This window comes from Euprymna scolopes, chromosome 6, assembly GCF_053919585.1.
Source record: "Euprymna scolopes isolate OS-2025 chromosome 6, ASM5391958v1, whole genome shotgun sequence".
Lineage (NCBI taxonomy): Eukaryota > Metazoa > Mollusca > Cephalopoda > Sepiida > Sepiolidae > Euprymna > Euprymna scolopes.
The window spans coordinates 46,681,966-46,709,187 of NC_136487.1; the positions used below are offsets into that span (position 1 = coordinate 46,681,966).

At 33.5% G+C, this 27,222-nt stretch overlaps 1 protein-coding gene across 18 annotated transcripts in view; it reads right to left on the reverse strand.

Annotated features, from left to right (window-relative positions):
- LOC145277634 (H(+)/Cl(-) exchange transporter 3-like) overlaps positions 1-27,222 on the reverse strand; it is a 321,789-nt gene that overhangs the window by 103,202 nt on the left and 191,365 nt on the right. The window contains exon 1 of one of the 18 annotated variants that reach the window (XM_080129204.1): positions 20,960-21,101. The exons of 15 other annotated variants lie outside the window; for them this stretch is intronic. In XM_080129204.1, the coding sequence (XP_079985330.1) occupies positions 20,960-21,074 (115 nt within the window). In that variant the 5' untranslated portion in view covers positions 21,075-21,101. Of the gene's footprint in view, positions 1-924; positions 1,297-20,959; positions 21,102-27,222 lie in introns of those variants that run through there. 2 more of the 18 variants (XM_080129209.1, XM_080129205.1) reach the window with 2 other exon arrangements.

Genomic DNA, 27,222 nt, shown 5'->3' on the forward strand with positions numbered 1-27,222 from the left:
GGCCCGTGTCACTTTATTTTGAAATAAACTTAAGGCAGCCCTAACCCATGATACGTCGATTTCGCCTGACCCAGGCAAAAAAAAAAAAAAAAAAAAATTCCATCTCACGTCGACTGTCAAAACATCTGACAAACGCAAAAGAACGCACGCGCGCGCAGTAAGATTCTTTGTAGAGAAAACGCGAATATCTTCACGAATATCTTTTACAACTAACCGTATTTAACCGGTGTCGCACGGGTGAAGGTAAAGTGGTCTGAGAATAAAAGTATATATAGTCATATTTATAAAAACCTTTTAATTATAGAATAAAAAGTCTTTTTAGTTCATTATTTAATGTGAATAAATATGTAAGTTATAATATAAAAAAGAAAAAAACTATTTCGTATTTACTTATGAGCAAGAAACACGTATAATCTTTCTGATAGTTTTTTTTTTTAGCCATGAGAAAACAAAACTTTAAACAAGGAAGAAGAAAAAAATGTTAGTCAACCAAACCATGTTTAATAAAAACAAAAAATATTTATCAATACCATCAATCTAAGAGGAAATATAATAAAATATTCGAGATATCAGAGATGAGTATATGTTCTATTCTGTGGTAGGAGGCATTTTTCTATGCATTATCTCCTCCTTCGAGTGAGGAGACTAGTTTCTTGTTGGTCGTCCGAGACCATCATAACCGGGGAATGCCGACGAGTTCAATCAGGGCTATTTATCTAGAATGCCACCTTTTGAGAGAAGCTGGATTCCCCATTATAAATAGACTTCATATCGCATCGCATCCACCCTCCATTGAGAAAGAAAGGGGGTAAATAATACCTAGGGATAAATGTGGATGCGTATCATATACGCATCCACATTTATCCCATACGCCGTATGTGTGTGTTCTGTTGTAATAACCAAGAAGAAACCGAGTATACAAACCATAAGTCCTTTTATTAGGTACCAGGTCGTTAAACGACTGGGGTGGCGTTATAATTTCTTCTTCTTCCGCAATCATGGTGGTATATTTTTGTATAATATTATTAAACACTCTTCATTACGTCCAAGAAGAACGGCTGACATGTTCTGTTTTGAGATCCATGTGTAACTAAGTGGAAACAAAACTCTCGTCGTCGTCGTCGTCTCTCTCTCTCTCTCTCTCTCTCTCTCTCTCTCTCTCTCTCTCTCTCTCTCTCAGTGAAACATGACAGTGTGTGCGTGAATATTTGTTGCCCCCTTTTTTTCACTCACACATTTATTATCCGACTACTTTAGTAGGAGATTCACCAAGACCGGTCGGTGGTTGCCAGATCTGAGGGAGAGGGGATTAATAGGGCGTAGAATAAGGAGGAGAAGAGGGGGAGGGGTAGAGTGCGTTTAATTCTCACAGAACAACAGCAGTAGCAGCAGCGTACGCACGCTGCTTAAAAAACAAGTCTAATGCTTTCACAAAAGATACTTTTATGCATAATAATAGTTGCATCATTATTCCCGTAATTGTTGATGAAGCAGTACTTACTTTCCCCCCCCCCCCACTATTAGTGTGCTTCATTGAAGCACACTAATAGTGGGGGGGGGGGAAGTAAGTACCAATAGTGTGCCACTGTGCCACACTATTGGTACTTACTTTTGCCCCCCCACTCCCCTCTTTAATTTACAACCCCCCCCTCACCTAACAAATACATACTTCTTAGAGGAGACTGGACGACCCAGAAAGACAGATTATAGATTATTTAATCCCCTTCTTTAATATGTGCGTCTGTGTGTGTGCGCGCGCACCTGTTACCACTATGTAATAGGTTGTATCTTAGGTAGAAAATATACTTATAGAAAATCAACACACACACACACACACACACACACACACACACACACACACACACACACACACACACACACACACACACACACACACACACACTATGGCTACGCATATGCAATCATGCTTGTGAAGCCATTTATTTGCCATATTTTTCTATTATTATAAAACTTCACTCATGTATTGAACTCTATTGAAATAATAAATACTGGGATATTCCTCTTCAAATATATTTGGAACATATTGAGAAATAAAACTTAAATTTAAGAAGAGTACAAAGTGGATCTTTGGTTTACTTTCGGCGGCCTCGCCATTTTCGTTTCCCTTATTTTGTCCTTTAGTCCTCACATTCCATGGGCAATGTTTCTGACAAAGGGGGAAGAACCGCTGTTTTCTAGGTCAGATTCTAAATTTATCCATCTAGATTTTGCCGTTAAGTATTTATTATTATTATTATTATTATTATTATTATTATTATTATTATTATTATTAATAGCTCCTTACATCAAGTAGGCTTCATGCCATGCCTAGAGAGATTTCCATGAAAAAAAAAAAAAAAGTCTTAAAGATGCTTTGAAGTGAATCGTGCTGACTTTATCCGTTGTCTAGCATTTTTTCATCACAAAAACTCTACTAGCCTTGCTTTTATTAGAAACAAAATGTTCTTTATCTTTATAAAGCTGTAACGTGGCCGTTACACTTTAACAATGTCATTACATTTCACTCACTTGTACCCACACGTTGTCTGGTACCGTCCCAGGCATAAACAAACTAGGACGGACATAAAAAATATGACTCAGCATTTTGTTTTGGTGAATACAACAATCATTTACTCCAGTAACTTCCGACAATGCACTTTACTGCGTTTTAAAATATCCCTTACCCGTCAAGCATGCCTGTCGATACGCTCTTTCACGAACGTGTCTTTGTCGTTGCTTGCATTTTCGACTGTGCGGCACATTTTCTTTCTCGCCGCCCAAGAGTCAAAACACGTCCGATCACTTCCTTTGCTCGACCATGTGCTGTCCTTTTTTCTCCCTTTTTTCTTTTTCCTGTAACGTCAGCGCGTGTACACTTCCTTAATTTGCATATGTATTAAGACGGCTGCTGCTAATATTTTTGCTAGTCAGCTGCTAGCACGGCTGCTGCTGATTTTCTCACACGTGTCTATACACACTGCTATAAAGCTAGTACTCACCTGTGCATCGAGTATTATTGCTACATCTGGGCTGGTGCACCAACCACTAACCTCTTGAACATGGTGCAAATCTTAGAATTTCTAATTTAATATGCATCGTACTCTTCGCTGCAGTGTTGCATCGTTATGCTTGCTGTACAAGTATTTCCATGGAATATGCTTTGATTTCAATGTCTCCAACCTATCTGACTAACAAAATCCCATCCCTTCACCGTAGTGATTCTTAAATGCCAGAGGATTTTCTACTCTAATTGTATTTTTTTTCTTTGGAATTCTCTCCCTACTCACTCGACTGTACCAACATGCAGAATATTAAATGTAATGTAAATAAGCATCTAGCTTCACAATTTCCTTATTCGGGTTATCCCCTATAAATCTGTCCCCCATCACAGTAACCCTTTATGCTTCAGTGGTAATATGCGTTGTCTTGAGTAAACAAGATTATCGCAAGGTCTCTCTTCGAAAGTAACCACATGATGTGTTACTAAGAGACATTCGAGAATTGTGTGTCTACGATTAGGGGAATGGAAGTTTGAACAGGGAACTTCTGCCTCCACATCTCGTTTCACCCAGTTACTCCCAATTTCCCTTTTTTAATTTAGACGCATTTTAAATGCAAATTATTATGATTGTAATGTGTTAAGGTTGCGCATAGTACAGTTAATTAATAGTTAAATAAAATTACTTTAAAACCCTTCTAGTAGATAAGCAATTTCTCCCATTTTTTTTCTCTCTCCAGTCAGTTATCCTTCCTTAATCCTTAATCATTTGTAATGCTATTTGATGTGAAAAACGTTTCTTCTTTTCGCTTTTTCATATCTCAATAAGATATAGTACACTGAAATATCAGATACATATTTTCATATAAATGATTTTTTTTAGTAAAGTGGTTAACGGAAAGGATTGAAAACCTAAGTGTGGCAAGTTCGAATCTAGTTTGCTCCACAGAAACACTTTCATAAAACCCACACTTAACCTTGCGTCTAACCTCCTTGAAAGGAGATAAATAAACTAAATTAAAAAATGTTCAATGCTTCTGAATTTTTTGGAGATGGGATTGATAATTTGTATTATTTGGATTCTTCAGACTATGGCTCTCATCTTGAGTGTTATTCTCAAAACGTTTCGGTCAATGTTACCTCCGACCTTCAGGTGTATTTTGTCAAACTCAGAAATCTTTCTGTTGAACTCTGGAATCTGCATGGAATTTTGCAACCATTTATTTAATTCGCACCACGATCTGCAAGGACCCGTAGTATAACATAAAATATTTGGTAAAATTCAGTTGCAAGTAACACTCTTCTGAAGGTTGACAGTTCAATCCTTAGTGTGGGTGATACGCAGAATACAACTGCAGATTGCTTTAGACTTCTACCCAGTCATGGCTGATGGAACGAGAACATGCTACCCCATGGATTAAATAAAGGGTTCTGTTCAAAATTCCATATAGATTTCAGAGTTTGACAAGAGACTCTTGAAGAAGGTCAGAGATTATATCAGCCAAAATGTTTTATCAATAACACTTAAGATGAGGACAGTAGTCCGAATAATTCAAATAATCCAAAAGATTTTCTAAGCCATGTTTACATATACAAAAATGGCTCGATCATTATATGCCATCTAATATATAAAGCTAAGTTGGTCGTCTCTTTCTCAATTTTTGTTATTAATAGCTTTCTTCCTAAAAAACAATATTTGATTCAGCTCCATCAGTTCTTTTAGTGGATCGTTCAGTATGTTGTTAAGGATACTAAAATGTGATTTGAACTCTTCCAGAAACTATTTTGACCGAGTGAGAATTATTTTTATCCAAACATAACTCTGAATTCGTCAATGCAGAGTTATTTACATTTGAAACCAAAAATAAAATAAAATCTACTACCAGGCAATACCGGGCAGGGACAGTTAGCAATAAAGTATAATACATTTAACAAAAGTAAAATGCCAGAACTAAAATATGTTCTAAATCTAGGCGCAAACTCCACGAACAAAGCTACTCTCCTAAAACTACTCGCCTGTGGACCTCTGTACAATGGCCTGCTTTTCAGCTGGCTACAACATGGCCAAGTCCAATGTAAACAAGTTCTTGTGGAGCCATCCTCTTAAATAATCACATTCTACCCAATTTCCACCACAACCAATCAACGTTGTTGTCTCACTGACCACCTTACACTTATTAAACATTATCCTCGAGTGGCCTTAAGGCTTTGATAAGTAGTGACAACCTTGTAAGAAAAAAAAATTGTAAAATAAAAGCAATCAATGTTCGTACAAAGTTAATTTTTACTTCAACTTCGAGGGATTAGTCTTCGGTCGCTATGTTAAAATAAATATGTGCTGGAGAATTCAGAGTGAATAAACTTTTCTCTCCCATCAATCAGACAGTCTATGACAGTTGTAATATTTGTTCATTAAATATTCAATTCGAATTAAATAGGCAGGTATGAATCTCAATGAAGAATATTTTGACACGTTACGAATTCACATTTTATAATCAATCAAATGAAAAGCTCAGATAAGCTGTTGCATGAAATTACTTGAACTCAATCTGAAAAAGATGCTAATGGATCAGCATTTATCTATTTTTATTTTACAAGTAATACTCACCCTAAGCGAGTTTAATCAGGCTTCCTCCCTATCAAATTCACAAACGGTTCTAGTTGCTCGTAGATCCTCATTGGAGGAAATGATAATGTTAGGTTTTTGCAATTCTTGCAGAGGGGTATCAAAATCCTACATACATCATCTAGTATTCCCAAATGGTCATCTATCTAGTACTGACCAGACTCAACAGTACTTAACTTCTGTGATCTAGCGAAAACTTTCGATGATGTCGTATCAGCATTTATTGGAGTGATTTAAAAAAGTTTTTGGTCTTAAATTTTGTTTTCTTTTACTTCGCTTTATCCCAAACAAGGCATATTGCTACTAAAACAAAGATTATAGTATTATAATAGGAGACAACTTGCGTAGTGGATTAAATAATCACATTAAAAGAAAAATCAACGAAGGAGAATAACTTGATCTTTTAGTAAAAGTTAGCATTTATTACTTGCTTTTATTTTTCATTCAAAGTTTACTGACAATTATTTTCTCATTCATTTGTAAACAAAATAAAGATTAATTCTTTTTTTCTTACTGACCTATTGCTTCATTGTTATCAAATAAAAAAAAAAAACTAGCATCACTTTTATCTTAGATAAAAATAATAAACAAAAAATAGAGCAGTTACAGAACATGGAAATATTAAAGCAAATTTGAATGTAATGGATTTTGGTAATGCTGGGTCGGGACAGCTAGTTAAACAGTAAAATAGTTTTATTAAAAGTAAAAACAATAAAAAATGATTAGATTATTTTTAATCTTATCACAATCTTAACATTATTCATAGAATATTAAATTTCAACGATTCGTTACAATTCTAGTTGTACACGCATATCTTTAAAACTAAAACTTTTTTTAAGATAACATCTTTTAAAGAGGTCGTTCAAGACGATACATGATCCCACATGATGTAAGGTGCTAAAAAGCATAAATGAAGATAAAAAAAAAACAGGAGATGCCTATTGACTTCAGCCTTAAAAATTAAAGTAAATTTTCTTTAAAGAAATAGTGAAATACTGAATAATCTTAGAATGTATAATCCTAAAAAAAAAATAAAAAAAAAAAAAAAAATCTTAATTTTAAATTCATTAAGACTGTAACATTTATTGGGGTGGGCATGCACAAAAGCACCCAAAAATGGTGTGTGTATGCTTTTCATTTGGACACTCCTTGAGGCATAATAATGCACTAACTTAGGAGCAATATAAGGACGACATTAGAATCAGTCGTCAGTGACATTGTAGGTCGTTTTTAGTTTGTGTCAACATTATCATTAGAGTTCCTATTGGTGTTATTAGTGAAGTCCATATCAACGTTATTGCTTGAGTCCATATCAGCGCTACTGGTCATGCCTGTGTCAACATTGTTAAAGGCTGTACTGGTGTTGCTGTTGGATACATGTCAGCAATTGTTCCGAATCATGCGATTTCTTTTTTTTTTTTTTTTTAAACACATTTATTAGTTGAATTCTTGCATCTCTATGAAGGCTTTGTCTGTCAGTGATGCTTAATTCAATTTATTTGGCAAGAAACAAAACAAGTTTCGATTGCATGTAAAGCAAAGAGTGGTAAAAATTTGCACAGAAGAGGACATAATAACTAAGAACTTGTTCGAATTCACTTTGAATTGTTGCTTTGTTGGTGCATGTATTACTTCTCTTGGAAGCCTATTCCAAGGATCAAGGATCTTGATTCAGTAAGTGTCTCTCGTTCAGTTCAATCAAAATCCGTTTGGACCACATTCTTGTACAGGAGTGAAAAATAGGTCCCAAGGTATATCAATGTCCATTGAGGTGATTGTAGACAAAAATGAGAACATTGCATAATCGTGTTACATGAAAAGGGCTGACCTTTTTTTTTTACTTACATGAAAAGGGCTGTCCCCTTTTCATGTAAGTAAAAAAAAAAAAAAAAAAAATAGAATTAGTTAAATGAAAATAATATCAGATAAAACGAAAATCGAACCCTGTAGATAAGTTTTAAAGAACAATAGGTTTTAAATGGAATGTCCAGTAAATTGTTGATTCTGTTAAAATATTTAATAAATACAAATTTGTCTGGAAACTATTCACATTCTTAGAAAGAATGCATAATAAAATATGGGTTACAGAATTAGATAAGTAGGTTAAATTCCTTTGTAAAACAACAAGGAAAATGGGAAATTTCCTGGTCATCAGAAATGGTTTCAAAAACGTGCAAATCGCACATGTTGATAAAACGTGAATTATAGTCACATTGACCAGACATACACGTGATTTGTCAATATAGGAAAGAGTTCGAAGTTAGTTAGAGTCAGACGAGTCAGATCAGAGTCGGGGAGAAGAGAGAAAGAGCTGACATGGAACCTTGGAAGCGAGGTTAGAAGAAGAAATCATATAAGACTTGAATTCCTGGATTATTTGTCAATATAGGAAAGAGTTTGAAGTTAGTTAGAGTCAGACGAGTCAGATCCGAGTCGGGGAGAAGAGAGAAAGAGCTAACATGGAACCTTGGAAGCGAGGTTAGAAGAAGAAATCATATAAGACTTTAATTCCTGGATGCAAAACCATTGACCGGTCATATGGAATAATAAAAAGAACATCTTCATCTTTTAGTATCTGCGTCTTCGTGTTGTTATTAACAGAAAAGGTATTGTCCATTTATGTTATAAGAACTTTGTGAAAATCATCATCACCAAAACAAAGGTTAAGTGAAATTGTATTAATATGAACTTTGTGTTTATAAAAATGTACAACTGTCTCTCTCTTTATACTTGTTAATGTCTCCATCTCTTACAACATGAACACTTCTAAGACTCTAATCTCTCCTAAGACTATCTATCACACTAAGACTTTCTAATACAAACAAGAACACTAAATAAGAACAACGAAACATATACAAATATTTAGTACATTCGTCTAATAATAACACCTTTATCCAACAATCGTTGGCACACAAGGGAGAAAAACTTTTTGAGTCAGTTTTCATAGGGTAGATCTGATAGACTCTGGACTGTTGGAGTAGCCAGTCTTTGAGCTCTCTGCAGATGCTGGATATCACGTATAAGCTGAGACCTGGACACCAAACTGTAATAGTGGTCTACTGAAGGAGACATAAAGAGGGATAAATATTACAGGAATGAGTTTGAAAAAAAAAACATTAAAAGAGAAACAGAATGCGCCTTGCTTTGTAACAAACAATCTGAATGCAATGTTTAGATGGCTTGAAGGTTGGGTTAACCAGAAGGCCAAGATCTTTTGTCTCGTTCACCTTTTTGAGCAGAGTTTGAAAGAGTATTTTCTTTGTTAAATAAGCAGATTTAATGGATACATATTAAGAATATCAGTTCTTGCTTAGCTATGATTTTTTGAAAGCAATGATCAAGTATTAAATTATCTTGAAATGTACCTTTTATGGCATAACCCTGAAATATCGAATTTGAAATTACAAGTGTTATTTTCACAACGTTTCCTTAACTCTTATCACTGATAGGCTTTTAATCTTGATACCTGGTGATTCATCATTAAATTTTAAAAAATTATAAAAATATGAAACATTTGTCATTATATAAAGCAGAACTACTTTACTTTATTATGCAAAATAAATTATATAAAAAACAAGCATTGTTTAAATTTTAAAATAAAATATGTATAAAATATGTTTATAAGCCAAATTACAACGCATTATGAAAATAAACATATTTGTTAAAAATTAATATTTTGGAGATAGACTTCATCTTCAGAATTAAATGTATTTTATTTTAGAATTAAAAAATATAAACAATGCTTCTATCACGGAAAACAGAACTCTGGCTTTCATATCATGTGCGTCAAGCCTTTTCTTCTGGCATTTCAAAATAACACTGCAAATGGACAACACGCAGATTCTTTAACTGTTTTCTTCATGGCGAAGAAAAAAAAAAAAGAAAAAATTGTATCAAATTCTGAGGATGGAGTCTATCTCCAAAATATTAATTTTAAACAAATAAATATTTGTTTATTTTCATAATATTGCGTTGTAATTTAGCTTATACATATTTTATTTTAAAATTTAAACAACACTTCTATAATGGAAACACTTCTATAATGGAAAACAATAAATTATATTTATTTTGTGTATTTAAAAAGATTTGGGTTCTCTAAAAAACGAAAACATACGTGCCAGACCCAACACTGGAATTATCATAATAATGGAATATGTAATTTGAAAAGAAACATTCTAACTTGGGCTGAACTGAAAACGTACTCATCTGCAAATATATTATTAGAAACAGTTAATCACAAGTGTCTAAGCTGTTGGTTTGTCTTCTTTAAAATAACAATAGAACAAAATAAAAGGAAAAAAATATTAAAAATCAAAATTAAATAAACCTCAAACCAGATGCTTCAAAGAAAAACTCAGTGTTTTATCTTGTTTAATAGCTATACCTACCCTGCATGCACAGGATGCAATGAAGCCCTTTTAGTTTTTAATTTTTATTTGTTTGTACACTTTTTTTTTTAATTTGAGGTAGACAACTAGTATTATATTCAGTTTTTATTAATTTTTTTTTATTTATAAACAATTATTAAAATGTTTCATATCAGCAATTGCCTGGGTTGAACTAAATAATTTTTAAAAATAAATTACAAGTATGCTATTATATTGCCAATAACTGTAAAACAATAACAAATGATAATTGGAAAGTCAGAAGTCAAGTTTGATCTGTCAGCTTAAATGCTATTTAGGTCTAACTTTGAAAATCAAATAAAATCATATAAACTTTCCTACCCTAAATAGTCGATGCATGTTTATGAATAGTTGTTTACTAAGCATATTTAAATCTTCGCCGAATAAAGACCCCAGTAATGTTTTTGCTACATCACTGTAGGCTTCAATTCTATTACCGATTATTCAACATAATAGATGCATATAATTTGAAAATTTTCTCTAAAAAAATAACAGAAAATTTATTATAAATTTATAAGTCTGCCTTACAAATTATAGCAATTTCCAGTTAGCAAATGAGATTGCAGTAAACTTTCAGTGTTTCATCTATAAAATGGACCACATCTGTCTATAATAGTTATAAGTTATCTCTCTTCGCTAGCACTGTTCACCGATACCACTTTAAAAATAAAAATAAGGTTTCACTATTTCTCTTCACAAACGGCATTCAGTTCAGACATGTAAATACAGTTAATAAAAACATGAATGAACACCACTTAATAAAATTCAATTAACAAGAAAAAAAAAAAAAATGCTTGCATACAATTTTATTGAAAAACGATGGAGAGTAGGGACCATGACCCCATCCCCTAAAAAACAAATAAAAAAATAAGTTAGAAAAAAATAAGTTAGTAAGACTCTTTCTAAAAAAAAAAAAAAAAAAAAAAAAAAAAAAAAAAAAAAAAAAAATGAACCAGTCACTATTTTACAGTTTGTTTAGGATCAAAAACCAAGCAGGTCGAACTCCAAATAAGAATTAAACTTAAGTTGGATGAAATGCAATAGGGGTGGAGTTTTGAAGTAGATGCGGTCCTAAATTTACAAAACATCCTGAGGCCAAAGTTAAAATAAAAGTAATAAATGAAAAATAAGTATCCTGAATCCATTACCAAACAAATAGAAGGGAACAAGACTCAACAAGCTAAGAAACAATAATCAAACTTAGCTATGCTGGGAGTTCAATATAATCAAAAGCACCCGTATGCCATGCTTAGCAGAGAACATAGTCATTGTTAACTCCTTTCCGTATGCACAAGCTGGCGACTTGTTCCTACCTTTTATTGAATTCTATACTACACTAATTCTAGCCCAAAGAAGTCAACCACATATCTTGACAAAGAAAATAACACACAGTCACATTCCAAATTAGTCTCAGTCACATCTTATATTCATTGAGAAAGAAAGAAAAACAAACAAAAAAAAAATAAATAAAAGAAATCTCACAAACATATTTCGCAACAAATAAAGGAGCGGCTTCATGATAACTAACAATAATGATCAAATAATCATAATTCATTAATTTTGTAGAAATTGCGATAAAACATCAACAGCGAAATGATCTTCATTAAACGTATCCCACATTTCAAGTGAATAATTACTTTTACTGATGTTAATTATTTAACCGCATAATTTGGTGTTAATAAAAGAATGAACAACTTTATTTGATTTAATCTCTGCATTTTTGAGCCAACCAACAAAAAGTAATTGCAAAAGTTATTAATGACCTCCATTAAATGACGACTTGGATGCAACTGATCAGCTGTAATAAATAAAACAGGATCAGGGCACTGTTTGTATCCAGACTTCCATGGGAGAGCAAACATGACCTGCATACAGAAAGCTAAAGGCCATTCACTTTCAACCAACTTAAACTGTGACGTACAAATGCATCAAGGGCTACAAGTCTTCAGCAAACATCGTCTGCAACAAACATCAATTATCTCAATAGAGAGCGAGCTTACAACAAAAACTGGCTAGAAATAAGCAACAATTTAATCACTGAACTTCTTTCAATCCCAAAAGGTAATTGATTGGTCAACTGTAAATCCTGAAAGGTAAACTGACGAAACTCCTTAGCCACTGTGATTCACATCGACAAATCTCTGTAAATCTGAAATAGAAAACTGACAGGACTGTTCTTCACTTAACCACTGTAATTTGAAATAACAAATTTCAGCTTCGATGTTTTCTCTTGGCTGTCAAACAGTCAACTGTGTTTTCCTCAATTCGTTTCTCTTAAAGCAACTGTTCTCCTTGTATGCAAATTAATACCACATAACAAAAAGAATGAAGTTGCTTTACTTTTTCTTTTCTTAATTCCTACATCTGGCATACTTAAACAAATGTGCTGCCGCTTACGTTAATAGTTTCTTCTATTACAAAAAAAAAAAAAATCATTTGCAATACTGGATGCGGTTCACTTCATTGTCCTGGAGATCTGTCTACAATTGCTCGATGTGGATGTCTACAGTCCCCTTTTCATTTCAGACACCGTGTACAAATCAGCGTCATTTTGATTGATGTGGATGAATGTTATCAGCAGGAGCAGAGAGCAACTCATTGTTCATATCAGCTTCACTACACATTTGTCTCATAAAACATAAGGATGAAGAGACAGAACAGAGCTACGAGATGGGTTTTTATAGATTTGTTCTAGACTATAATGAATAATTATTGCCATTTCAAATAGTAAAGAGATTTTTGTGTTTTTTTTTTCCTATGGGTAGTAATGGAAACCATTAATACTTCTGCGTCACTTCCTCAACATAGACGAATCTGTATTATCGAAATTAATTCAAAAGTTGGGCCCATTCCTCACACAAACTGTAAAGTCAAAACGACCTATTTCAAATTAATTTAACTTTACACAAAAGACATAGCATCTTTTTTTATATACTGCTTTTGTACCTACATACAATATCAGTCACAAGGTTAACTAATTTGCATATTGGCTTTAAAAAAAGAATATTTTATTAATTTACTAGCTAGACGCCCGGCGTTGCTCGGTCGTACAATACACTTAAATATGGTATTTTAATTTATGCAGATTGTGTATAAATTACCATAGAATCAATCCTCTATCGAATATTATATATATCACAAAGAATAATTTGCCTGGTGGACTAATTCGCAAAAATAAATAAAAATAAATAATAATAATAACAGTTCATCAAATTCCGTCTGTGTTTGTTTACACTATCATGTCAGCTGATGATGAATGCCCTGGAAACTCACTTCTGATTAATGTTTAGTTTTAAAATATGCAAACAAAAAAATGATGCAGCAGAGATTTTAAATAGTACCTCCTCTTTCACTTTTATCATAAATTGAATTCATTAATAAGAAAAAAATTAAAATAAAAAATGAGGTACACCTGGGCTTAAACACGGGATCATTTGATCTGTAGTCGAATGCTCTACCACTGAGCTATTTTTCCAGATGTTAAAGTTAAATCTTTTTTCTAAGAAGAAATTATTTGTTGAGATTTTGTTATCTCCCTTGTCGGTGCAACCTAAAATAATTCCCTATAAAATATTTTTTTAATCTATAAGAAAGAAAGACTATTTTAAGGATTTGATTTTTTTTTTATTTTCGATACTTATCAGACAAATTTCTGTACAAAACATATCTAAGAACACTGCCAGACATGAATTACCTTTGTGTGAAATTTGCAAAAGATAGGCTCAGCCGTTTCAGAACCTATAAGGAACTCACCCACACAAAGTAACTTTTTCTATAATAGATTTGTTTTTCTTAATGGTTTTGATTTTAATATAACAAATAATTGTTTCACAATATTGTTTTATTTCCTGAGCAATAGCATTTGTGTTCAAATGTTTTTTTTTTTTTTTCAAATGTTTTTAATTTTCAACAAATTGCGATCTATTTCTAAAAGGCAAGTGAAAAGGCGAATTGATTTCTTCTTTCTTTTCCTTTATTCACACTCACATTAAATTTGTATCTAAATCATCAAAATGCTAATGTTCATCAATATGAATAAATGAGAAAGATGTTTTGTGTTCACAATAAAGTTATGAATGAGATGTTTTTTTTTTTAATTTAAAATTAATGTTTTAAGTATTTCAAGCAGCAAACTTTGAAAAACGATAGAGAGTTGACAAAACCAACTAGTTTACTTAATGTCTGTGTGTATATGTGCTGCTGGATCCACTGGACAATTTAGTTATAAGATATAGAACATTCCTACGACATTTAAGCTTAGCAAGAAAACCCGACGTTGCCCAGGGTTGAATGAGGATCAACGAATGTTCCACACTCTCATACTTTTATTGTCATTGAAATCGATGAAATCGGCCATTTTCCAATCAAATCGGTTGATTGCATGCTCAATGGGGAACCTTTGTGGTGTACCAGAAGGGAGATTAACATGCCTACCTGCACAAACTTAGTCCACAATACATTATAGTGTCCATTGCTCTGTAGAGAACCGGCTGTGGATTTTGTAAAATTACTTTTATGTAATGATCTCAAGTAAAGTTTAAATTGTAAAAGTCAAGTATTATGGTTCAGTTGTGCACTTAACAGAAACATTCATTTCGAACGTGCCCCTGTCTTATCAAGTTATTATTACTGTTGATTTTATACACTGAGCCTTTCTGCTTGTGCATTGATAAAACTTTGAAAACAATTGTGATGTTAGGCTGTATAAGGAGTTAATTTGGTCACAATCAGACTTCCTTCTTTAAACAAATCTTTTTAGTTATCGATACAAAAATGTATCTAAACACACTCCCAGACACATCAAGTACATTTGTCTAAAATAAGATTTAAAATGTGGTGTATTTATGAAATAGATTAATTTAAAAAAAAAAAGTATCGATATTATGTACAAATGTTGTAAATGTGTGAACTGAATTTAATTTCAAGTTTTGTTTGATTTTTTTTCCTAATTAAAAGGAGATAAATTGTAGAAGCCATTATGTCGTTTAATTGTGTCAAAGTTTATGAGTACTGATTCCAAAAATCTTTGCAGAGAGTTATTTAAAACGAATTTAATCAGCCTACCTTATTTTAAGTTAAAAGAATGATCATATTGTAATGTAGGAGAGAATAGTGTATTTAGGGAATCACTTTTTTTTTTTATATCTTATGTTTACCAAACCTTTTCTTAAGCCATCATTCAGTTTCATTAACATGTATCCGATTGCATGGGACAATATATATATATATATATATATATATATATATATATATATATATATATATATATATATGCATGTGTAGGTTTTGGGAAAATGTTTTTAGTGTTTGTTCAGAATTTGTAGTCCACCAGGTGTAGAAGAATTCAACTATAAATTTATTCAAAACATTGCAATATTCCTCATGTTTCAATTTAAATGCAAAGAAAAAAAATCCTACAATTTTTTGACAGAAGTAATAATCCAAAATTATATACACAGAGCACTTCTCTTATCACAAGACATCTTTTACCTACCTACACCAAACATGATTTAAAAAACTATTTACAACCTTGGTGCTACCAGATCAGACTGTCTGAAAATACTGGTTTCTTGACCTAAAATACACCAAGCATGTTATTTTTTTTTCTTTCACTTTGCAAAATTCAATTATGGTCTCTAAAGTCAAAAACAACAATTTTTCTCTACAAAACAATCAAATACCATGAATAAGTATTTGATGATATAAAGAACACACAAACACACACATATATGAAGCATAAAAACTTTTTCTAAACTTACTGGATTCAGCATTAAACGGTTGATATTAGGGTTGGGAAGATTAATCAGAATCGGGAATTAGAAAAATCAGAAATTTTTGGGGTAAATATATAAAATCGGCAAAATAGAATCGGAAAAATTTGAGCCTATTTTCCGATGCCAAAACCGATTCCTTAAATTATCTTTTTTATTTGATTTAAGAAAAATCTTCCATTGGTTGTAGTAATAATAAAATAAATATGTATCGATTTAAACTTCCAGTAAAATTAAAATCTCTAGATCACTCCCTCACAAATGTGTTGTTATGCTTGAGAAAATATAGGCATATTCAAGATATGTTTTTACAGTAATCGGGACAAAACACTTTTATAGTTAAATATTTAGAGATTTATAAAGAATCGGAAATTGTATCGGAATTGGGAATTTAGTATAGAATCGGTAATAATATTGGAATGAAGTTTTATGCCAAACTGTTGAATACGGATAAATTTGTGCTTAGTTTTGCTTTAGATACTGACCCAAACTTTACATCGAACAGATACCATAATACTTAGTTTGCTGCACCTTATCATAACAAAGGTGCATACAAAGGTTCTGCCAGATCGGCCTTGTAGTTTCAGAGAAAGATTGTAATGGACGGACAAACCGAGTAAGAGAAATATAATATAGATAAGTAATCCACTGATCATTTCGTTTTCGAATATTTTTAAACAGCTGCAATCCATTTAGATCATCTGCTAAATTATTCAGTACCTTGAATGATATATAACATTGCTACAGGTATAAATATTGTATTATAAACAATATTTTATTCAAACTTAAGATGAAATTTCAGTTTTACAATGCTTTTTTTTTCAATAAAAAACTTAAAATTAAAAATAATATTGATTTTTTAAACTAAATTTAAACTTTATTTTAACTTGATATTGTATGTGAAACATTCTTTTTGAAAAAAAAAACAAAAAAAAACGTGCTAATTTTTTAAAACTCTAAAGGAAAGAATACGCGAAAAAAAAAAAAAAAAGCAAGGGAGGCAAAAAAAATATAGAGGGCAAAATAAAAAAAATAGACGGCAAAAAAAAAGACGCAAAAAAAAGACAGCAAAAAAAAAGACAGCAAAAAAAAAGACAGCAAAAAAAAAGACAGCAAAAAAAAAGACAGCAAAAAAAAGACAGCAAAAAAAAAGACAGCAAAAAAAAAGACAGCAAAAAAAAAGACAGCAAAAAAAAGACAGCAAAAAAAAGACAGCAAAAAAAAGACAGCAAAAAAAAAGACAGCAAAAAAAAAGACAGCAAAAAAAAAGACAGCAAAAAAAAAGACAGCAAAAAAAAAGACAGCAAAAAAAAGACAGCAAAAAAAAGACAGCAAAAAAAAGACAGCAAAAAAAAGACAGCAAAAAAAAAGACAGCAAAAAAAAAGACAGCAAAAAAAAAGACAGCAAAAAAAAAAGACAGCAAAAAAAAGACAGTAAAAAAAGACAGCAAAAAAAAGATAGCAAAAAAAAAGACAGCAAAAAAAAAAGACAGCAAAAAAAAAGACAGCAAAAAAAAGACAGCAAAAAAAAAGACAGCAAAAAAAAGACAGCAAAAAAGACAGCAAAAAAATAAATAGCAAAAAATAAAAAATAGACAGCAAAAAGAAAAATAAACAGCAAAAAGAAAAATAGACAGCAAACAAAAAATAGACACCAATAAAAAGGCAGGAAAAAAAATAGACAGCAAAAAAAAAAAAAATTAAAAACAAAATAATAAACGGCAAAAAAAAAAAAAGACGATAGACATTAACTGGCTTTTCTAAAATAAACCAGTTTAAGATAGACAAGAGTAGTTCATTTGTATTAAATCTTTGAATTGTTTCTATATAAAACCTGTCTTTTCAAAACTCTGACAGGCATTCATTTTTCTTCACGAAAATTTGAATAAAAGTGAATTTAATTGAATGGTGAGGGGGGGGGGATCAAGAGAAGTAGATGCCCCATTTTAACAAATTTAATCTTTTGAAAAGTTTAAACAGAAACATAACCTTGTCATATTACTATTGCTGGGTTATGATAATTTATTCAGGTTTATTTCAAAATCTTAAAAAAAAAAAAAATTTAAAAAATGCCTGTATAAATTTCCTTTCAGGTGAAATATTGATTCAATCACAAATGCTTCTGTGTTAACTGCGTTCCACTTAGTTGGTTCTATTTTACCTTTTAATTCCATTTTATTTATACATACTAAATATATCTCACACTTGACTTAGTCCGTTAATAACAAAGGTTATAGCCTGTTGATTTAGAATGAGTGTTTTATTCCAAACTAGTAGGGGCACCCGGCAATTGCCCGAGTGTGGGTAGGTGGTGTAGTAAGGAATCCTGGTGGGTGGTGGAAGAGAGGTGTTAAAAAAGTGGTAGTAGTGGGAGGACAACAGTAGAGAGTTTCGGTGGAGAGAGAGGTTAAAAAAAAAGTAGTAACGTCTTAGCTGATGTGTCCATCGGAAGTCGCGACTGTTGGAATGAAGTGTAGTCAATTGAAAGGAGATAAAGACTTGTGAAAATGCCGACAAAAAAGCGATCCATCCTTATATAAAACAGTCGAATTCAGGGTGAAGGAATTAATGTCTTTAGCCAATTTTTTAAATATTTGTTGTCCAAGACGTTGAGCTTCAAAACAATACCGATCTTGTCAGGATCTATCACGTGTGCCAAAAGTTTTTGGCAGACATACACATACACACATTTTGCCTTTTATATTATAGACTAGCAGGGGTCCCTTGCGTTGTCCGAGTGTGGAGAGGTTTTATGGTAAGGGTATTGAGCAAGACAGCCCCTAAGAAAAAAAAAAAAATTAACCAACCCCTAAAATAAATCCAAATAGCAGCAAGTATCCGTGCAAGCGCAAAAAATAAAATAAAATAAAATAAAAAAATAGCCGCAGTAGCCAGGCCCGAACCTGTAACACTAAAAAGGAAAAGGAGGTGAAAAAAAGGAAACTGCCCCCACCGCGACTTACAAGTTTGTGGGCGTTCAAAATAAGGTTAGTCATTGCAAGGCGTATGATGACTTTGCAAAAACGTTGACGAAAAAACTGACCCCTCCTTATAAAAAAAGTCCCAGTTGATGGTTAAAAAATTATTTTTGGCCAATTTTTGGATATTTATCATCCGAGAGACTGACCTTTCAATCGTTACCAATTTTGCCAGTGTTCACGGAATTTCCACCTGATTCTAGAACTATGAAAGAAGAGTTCTTTTCAGTTGTGTTAAAAGTACGACTTCTTGCTGTGAATGTCTAACAATCTATTCATAAATGAATAGAACAATCGTTTTTATCATTTGAAACGTTAACATGAATTTTGAAAACCTTACCGATTAATATTTTATTTTTCATTACTAAAAAGAAGACTCAATTAATAACAGGCTAAATTCATAAGACGTGAGAGGATTAACTGGTATATTATACCATACTCTAAAGTCTACAAAGTATATTTGTTTTAAAAAATAGCAATTTTAGATCTCTACAATAATATTAATTACACTTGTAAAAACTGCTATATAGACTAAATTTCTATAATATTCTTAAACATGAAGCAATCTGATATAAAAATTTTTTTCCATCCATACGTCTGTCACAATTTTTTAAATGTGACTCATTTTTGAAATATCAAAAATTTTAACTACTTTTAGAAATGGAAAATATTGCATCAATAGTAAATGATAAATTTCCAACAAATAAAATGGATTCCATTACAGGAAACTGAAATTCGACCAATTGACCTATTTGGACTTTCTAAATAAATGGAGCTTAAAACATTACCATAACAAAACACAGAACCTCGGGATACGGCATTAAAAATTACTAACAAAATACAGTATATAGTACACATGTATATAATCAAATAACATTATAAATAACACCGTAAGGTGAAGCAAATACCGTAACCAGATGGGGGGGGGAGGGTAAGAAAACATTGTATTTCACACTGTAACTGAATAGGGCCAACGTATCCCGGGGTTCTACTGTAATTAAAGCTTTGGCGTGATAAATTTATGATTTATCTCAGGTTTCAAAACATTAATTCCAACACAAGCGATAAAAAAATAAATGAATGGATAAACATTATTATTAGTGTTAGAAATTACTTCAATAGTCTAATTTACTTTGCATTAACTTACATACTGGCGTCAAAAAAAAAAAAAAAAAAAAATATTTAAGATATACTAGAAGTTGAGCCATTAATTCTAGTTTATTAAAATGAAATCAAAGATCTTCCGGATGAACCCTTAGGAAAAAAATTTGCAAATCAGATTAAACGATAAGATATAAAAAGGATTTCAGTATTAATCTTTTAATCCAATATCTAAATAATTCAAAAGAATTTTGACAGAAATTTTGAGACACGCCTATATGTTAAATGTACCCTCATCTTGCCGTGTACATGTACGTAAGAATCACTGCGCAGGGAAATTGACAGATGGTGCTGCTTCTGGATGCCGAGCATAATCATTTTTATTCTACATGCATATAAATCTAGAAGATAGGCAAGTACCTAATATATAAATGATGACAGTAATATATAGATATAACATGTTGACTAAAGAGAAATTTTGAAATGATTAAGCCAGAGGTTAATAAAGTTAATGCCTGTAACATTGAAAGAATAAGATAATTTACTAAATAAATAATAAAATAAATAAAAAAGCGAATATTTTGGTAGATCATGACTTGTTAATAGTTTATAACAACTTTAAATAGAATGCTTTTTTGTTTCCTTTTCATTTGGGCGAAAGCAGAATTAACTTCTCTTTTATTAAGCTCTTCTATTAACGGTAAAAAAAAAAACATGCCAAGAAAAAAATTAATCGGATTCTAATTTTATATTATTCAAGGAAACGTCTTCCAAATTGTAATTGGAAAAATAAAGCAAAAACAAATGAAGAACATGTTTACAAATTTTCAAAATAAATTTAAAAAAAATCCAATTTTAACTTCTTATATAGAGATCAAACAAAAGCCACTGTAACAAAATGGGAAGGGGGAGTAAGAGAAAAGGGGTAAAAAGAAAATGGGAAGGGGAAAGGGGTAAAAAGAAAACGGAGGCGGGAGGGAAAAGAGAGGAAGAAAAGTGACAGGAGGAAAAATAGATAGAGAAAAGAGAAAGAGAAAAAGAAAGGCTAATTTTTGTTTAAGAGAAAGTGAAATCCATACCTTTCTTTAAGGCTTTGTGCAATCCATTTAATATTTCTTTTGTGGTAATCAATTCATAATTAAAAAGATAGGCAATACTTCGGTTAATAAATGCTAAAACAGAGCTCCGATTCATACGCCAATCCCAACTAACATGAGATTTTTTTCTGCTCTGATGCAATTAAAAAAAATAAAGAAAGGTCAAGACAGGAGTTACACAACAAATGGAGTGTGACAAGAAAATTTATCAAAAACAATTGTTTTTCTCTTTTAAGTAAATGCACATAACCTTCGTCCTCCAATTGAAAAAGGAACCTAAGTGGACAAAGACTACACATTGTAGCCGATTGCCTTATCAAACCGTTTTGATGGAAGGGTCCAAAGGGCTTGGTGTTCATTTGCAATTATAGAATTAAAATAAAAACATAGGTTGAGTCATTTTGAACAAAAACATATATAGCACTTTAAACAAATATAATATCCCATCACTCCTGAGTGTATTGTAATCTTTGAAAAAGATATTAATAACTCAATGAAATGAGTATTGAATTATAATTAAAATTTTGTCAAAGTTTTAAGCTTTTTCGAGTCTGAATCTGTAATTGAACATTTGTTTTAGGTTGGGCAACATTAGTCAAATTATGTCTCTGTCAGGAGCACTTTTCCAATATTCAGAATTTTTTTTTAATTGATTAAATACGTAATAGTAATGAACATTAACTTTAATAATCAACTTGGAATTGGCATTACAAATATTATAACAATTTGCATCCATTCATAAATAGACATTTTTTTTTATTGATTTATTGCACAAATTGAGTACAAATATGTAAAGGCTAACAAAAAAGAAAAGGATAGAAAGAGAACAAGAGAAAAAAAGAAAAAGAAAAAGACAAAGAGAACGAGAGAGAGAGAGAGAAAACAGGACAGAGAAAAAGAGAGAGAGAAAACAGGAGAGAGAGAAAGAGAAAACAGGAGAGAGAGAAAGAGAAAACAGGAGAGAGAGAGAGAGAAAACAGGAGAGAGAGAGAGAGAAAACAGGAGAGAGAGAGAGAGAGAAAACAGGAGAGAGAGAGAGAGAGAAAACAGGAGAGAGAGAGAGAGAGAGAGAAAACAGGAGAGAGAGAGAGAGAGAAAACAGGAGAGAGAGAGAGAGAGAAAACAGGAGAGAGAGAGAGAGAGAGAAAACAGGAGAGAGAAAACAGGAGAGAGAGAGAGAAAACAGGAGAGAGAGAGAGAAAACAGGAGAGAGAGAGAGAAAACAGGAGAGAGAGAGAGAGAGAAAACAGGAGAGAGAGAGAGAAAACAGGAGAGAGAGAGAGAGAAAACAGGAGAGAGAGAGAGAACAGGAGAGAGAGAGAGAGAACAGGAGAGAGAGAGAAAGAACAGGAGAGAGAGAGAAAGAACAGGAGAGAGAGAGAACAGGAGAGAGAGAGAGAAAACAGGAGAGAGAGAGAGAAAACAGGAGAGAGAGAGAGAGAACAGGAGAGAGAGAGAGAGAACAGGAGAGAGAGAGAACAGGAGAGAGAGAACAGGAGAGAGAGAGAGAACAGGAGAGAGAGAGAGAACAGGAGAGAGAGAACAGGAGAGAGAGAGAACAGGAGAGAGAGAGAACAGGAGAGAGAGAGAACAGGAGAGAGAGAGAGAGAACAGGAGAGAGAGAGAGAGAACAGGAGAGAGAGAGAGAACAGGAGAGAGAGAGAGAGAACAGGAGAGAGAGAGAGAGAACAGGAGAGAGAGAGAGAACAGGAGAGAGAGAGAGAACAGGAGAGAGAGAGAACAGGAGAGAGAGAGAACAGGAGAGAGAGAGAACAGGAGAGAGAACAGGAGAGAGAGAGAGAGAGAACAGGAGAGAGAACAGGAGAGAGAACAGGAGAGAGAGATAACAGGAGAGAGAGAGAGAGAAAACAGGAGAGAGAGAGAGAAAACAGGAGAGAGAGAGAGAAAACAGGAGAGAGAGAGAGAAAACAGGAGAGAGAGAGAGAAAACAGGAGAGAGAGAGAGAAAACAGGAGAGAGAGAGAGAGAACAGGAGAGAGAGAGAGAGAACAGGAGAGAGAGAGAAAGAACAGGAGAGAGAGAGAAAGAACAGGAGAGAGAGAGAAAGAACAGGAGAGAGAGAGAGAGAGAACAGGAGAGAGAGAGAGAGAAAACAGGAGAGAGAGAGAGAGAACAGGAGAGAGAGAGAACAGGAGAGAGAGAGAACAGGAGAGAGAGAGAGAGAACAGGAGAGAGAGAGAGAACAGGAGAGAGAGAGAGAGAACAGGAGAGAGAGAGAGAACAGGAGAGAGAGAGAGAACAGGAGAGAGAGAGAGAACAGGAGAGAGAGAGAGAGAACAGGAGAGAGAGAGAGAACAGGAGAGAGAGAGAACAGGAGAGAGAGAGAACAGGAGAGAGAGAGAACAGGAGAGAGAGAGAACAGGAGAGAGAGAGAACAGGAGAGAGAGAGAACAGGAGAGAGAACAGGAGAGAGAACAGGAGAGAGAACAGGAGAGAGAACAGGAGAGAGAGATAACAGGAGAGAGAGAGAAAAGGAGAGAGAGAGAGAGAACAGGAGAGAGAGAGAGAGAACAGGAGAGAGAGAGAGGGAGAGAGAACAGGAGAGAGAGAGAGAGAGAGAACAGGAGAGAGAGAGGGAGAACAGGAGAGAGAGAGAGAACAGGAGAGAGAGAGAGAACAGGAGAGAGAGAGAGAGAACAGGAGAGAGAGAGAGAGAACAGGAGAGAGAGAGAACAGGAGAGAGAGAGAACAGGAGAGAGAGAGAACAGGAGAGAGAGAGAACAGGAGAGAGAGAGAGAGAACAGGAGAGAGAGAGAGAACAGGAGAGAGAGAGAGAACAGGAGAGAGAGAGAGAACAGGAGAGAGAGAGAACAGGAGAGAGAGAGAACAGGAGAGAGAGAGAGAACAGGAGAGAGAGAGAGAACAGGAGAGAGAGAGAGAACAGGAGAGAGAGAGAACAGGAGAGAGAGAGAGAGAACAGGAGAGAGAGAACAGGAGAGAGAGAGAGAACAGGAGAGAGAGAGAGAACAGGAGAGAGAGAGAGAGAACAGGAGAGAGAGAGAGAACAGGAGAGAGAGAACAGGAGAGAGAGAGAGAACAGGAGAGAGAGAGAGAGAGAACAGGAGAGAGAGAGAGAGAACAGGAGAGAGAGAGAACAGGAGAGAGAGAGAACAGGAGAGAGAGAGAACAGGAGAGAGAGAGAGAACAGGAGAGAGAGAGAGAACAGGAGAGAGAGAGAGAACAGGAGAGAGAGAGAGAGAACAGGAGAGAGAGAGAGAGAACAGGAGAGAGAGAGAGAGAGAGAGAACAGGAGAGAGAGAGAGAGAGAACAGGAGAGAGAGAGAGAACAGGAGAGAGAGAGAGAGAACAGGAGAGAGAGAGAGAGAACAGGAGAGAGAGAGAGAGAACAGGAGAGAGAGAGAGAACAGGAGAGAGAGAGAGAACAGGAGAGAGAGAGAGAACAGGAGAGAGAGAGAGAACAGGAGAGAGAGAGAGAACAGGAGAGAGAGAGAGAACAGGAGAGAGAGAGAGAACAGGAGAGAGAGAGAGAACAGGAGAGAGAGAGAGAGAGAACAGGAGAGAGAGAGAGAGAGAACAGGAGAGAGAGAGAGAGAGAACAGGAGAGAGAGAGAGAGAGAACAGGAGAGAGAGAGAACAGGAGAGAGAGAACAGGAGAGAGAGAGAACAGGAGAGAGAGAGAGAGAGAACAGGAGAGAGAGAGAGAGAGAACAGGAGAGAGAGAGAGAGAACAGGAGAGAGAGAGAGAGAACAGGAGAGAGAGAGAGAGAACAGGAGAGAGAGAGAGAACAGGAGAGAGAGAGAGAACAGGAGAGAGAGAGAACAGGAGAGAGAGAGAGAACAGGAGAGAGAGAGAGAACAGGAGAGAGAGAGAGAGAGAGAACAGGAGAGAGAGAGAGAGAACAGGAGAGAGAGAGAGAACAGGAGAGAGAGAGAGAGAGAACAGGAGAGAGAGTGAACAGGAGAGAGAGTGAACAGGAGAGAGAGAGAGAACAGGAGAGAGAGAGAACAGGAGAGAGAGAACAGGAGAGAGAGAGAACAGGAGAGAGAGAGAACAGGAGAGAGAGAGAACAGGAGAGAGAGAGAGAACAGGAGAGAGAGAGAGAACAGGAGAGAGAGAGAAAAGGAGAAAAAAGAAAAGGAGAAAAAAAGGAAGAAAGAAAAAAGGAAGAAAGAAAAAAGGAAGAAAGAAAAAAGGAAGAAAGAAAAAAGGAAGAAAGAAAAAAGGAAGAAAGAAAAAAGGAAGAAAGAGAAAAAGAAGAAAGAGAAAAAGAAGAGAAAAGGAGGAAAGAGAAAAGGAGGAAAGAGAAAAGGAGGAAAGAGAAAAGGAGGAAAGAGAAAATGAGAAAAAAGAAAAAAGGAGAAAGAAAAGGAGAAAAAAGAAACAAAAAGGAGGAAAGAGAAAAGGGGAAATAAGAAAAGAGGAAAGAGAAAAGGAGAAAAAGAAAAGAAAAGGAGGAAAGAGAAAAGGAGAAAAAAAAAGGAGAAAAAAAGGAGAAAAGAAAAAAGAAATGGGTTGGGAAATTTATAAGTGAGTTAAGCTTATTTTTAAACTAGCTGTACTTACACGGCGTTTCCCGGGAATTTTTTAATTTCCATTTTACCGTCTCCTGTTTTACTTTTATATCTATACTCCTATGAATTTGTTCTTTCTTTTGTGTATTGATATTCATATTAAAACTCCTTTTTCTATTTATTTGAAAAGAAAATACAACTTTGTTATATATAGGTCGTGGAATTACATTCATCTGCAAAAAACCTAGCTAATTTACATATTCTTTTAAACATTCATTTTAATTAATTTCCTATCAGTTTTTTTCTGTTTTCTTATGGGATGATCATCTTTAGTTAACTATTACGTGTTATTATATTCATGCAGATATTCTGCATGATTTATACTTGTGTAATATTTGCATAAAAAGGTTATAGCAAACACAAACCTCTTTCTATATATATTTATGTATGCGTATATATATATTCGTTTAAAAAATTTTGCCTTCCAAATTCCTGTCAGTTTTGGTCTACCGACATGAAACTTAATATATAGGGTATTTGAACCCATGCAAAACTTTATATTTGGGTTTTAATCAGGGAAAATCGATGCAAAAGTGTGCAAATAAAAAAAAAATGGAATTTGCCAGGTGAGGATCAAACAATGGCATTACAAATATGCATGCATAACGTAATAGCTATTGGTTCATGTTTAAAAATTTTAGCCTTGTAGCAAGCATGCTTTCATAGCTCGGGCATGAATGTCAAAGTAAATCCTAAGCTAAACATTTTGATTTCGATTCTGTGGGAGCTCATGAGTAATTTTTTTTTTTAAATCATTACTATATATTGGGTCCAATATAATATAATAAATATGAAATCTGAATTAAAAATATCATATTTAAGCGTATTTTACGACTGGGCAATGCCAGACGGCTTGCTAGTAATGTATAAAACACGTTGAAAGTTATATTTAATTATCATGCTATCATTTGATTATTAAATTACTGGTACTTCTATGGAACTTGAACCAAACTTTTTTTTTAAAACCATAACCTAAATTTTAGTTCGATAAAAGTCAGTTTTGTTAAGTTCAAGTTCTGTAGAGGCACCAGATTATTAAATCAACCAAATTGTTTCTATTTACTTGCCTCCCCACGAGGGTTGAGTAAGACACAAGGTCGGATTTTAATGTAGAGAAAATAAATCTCCCCAAAAGGGGCACTCTAGATGTGAACAAAATAATTGCCTCAGTCTAGAAGGATTTCTCCTCTACTGAAATTGTTATAAAACTATTAATTTGATTAAAATATTGCTTTAATCTATAAAACGCTTAGATGAAAATAGCTTCTCAAACTTTCAATATTTTGATAGAGGAGAATTTGGTAAAAATTTAAAGCCAGAAATGACTTTCGATTCGACCGAGTCATACACATGCCAATATATAAAACGAATGTTAAACCGAAAATGATCAGTTTAAATGCTTTAAAATTTTGAAGGGTTATAAATTAATACTTTTTTTCAACTATTAAAAAAATAAAATGGCTGACTTATTAAAAAGAAATCCAAGATGCATTCTGGTAGATTTCATTTCATAATGACACTATTTTTCTTAAATAGCATCATAGGAAAAAGTTTATTTTATGGTACTTGTATTTTAGATTTCAGTAAATAATCAATTAATAGTAAAAGAAAGAATGTGAAAGTCGCATTGAGGTGAGACGCACAGACACAAAAATAATTTTATTAATATAAATACGATATCAAAAGTTTTAA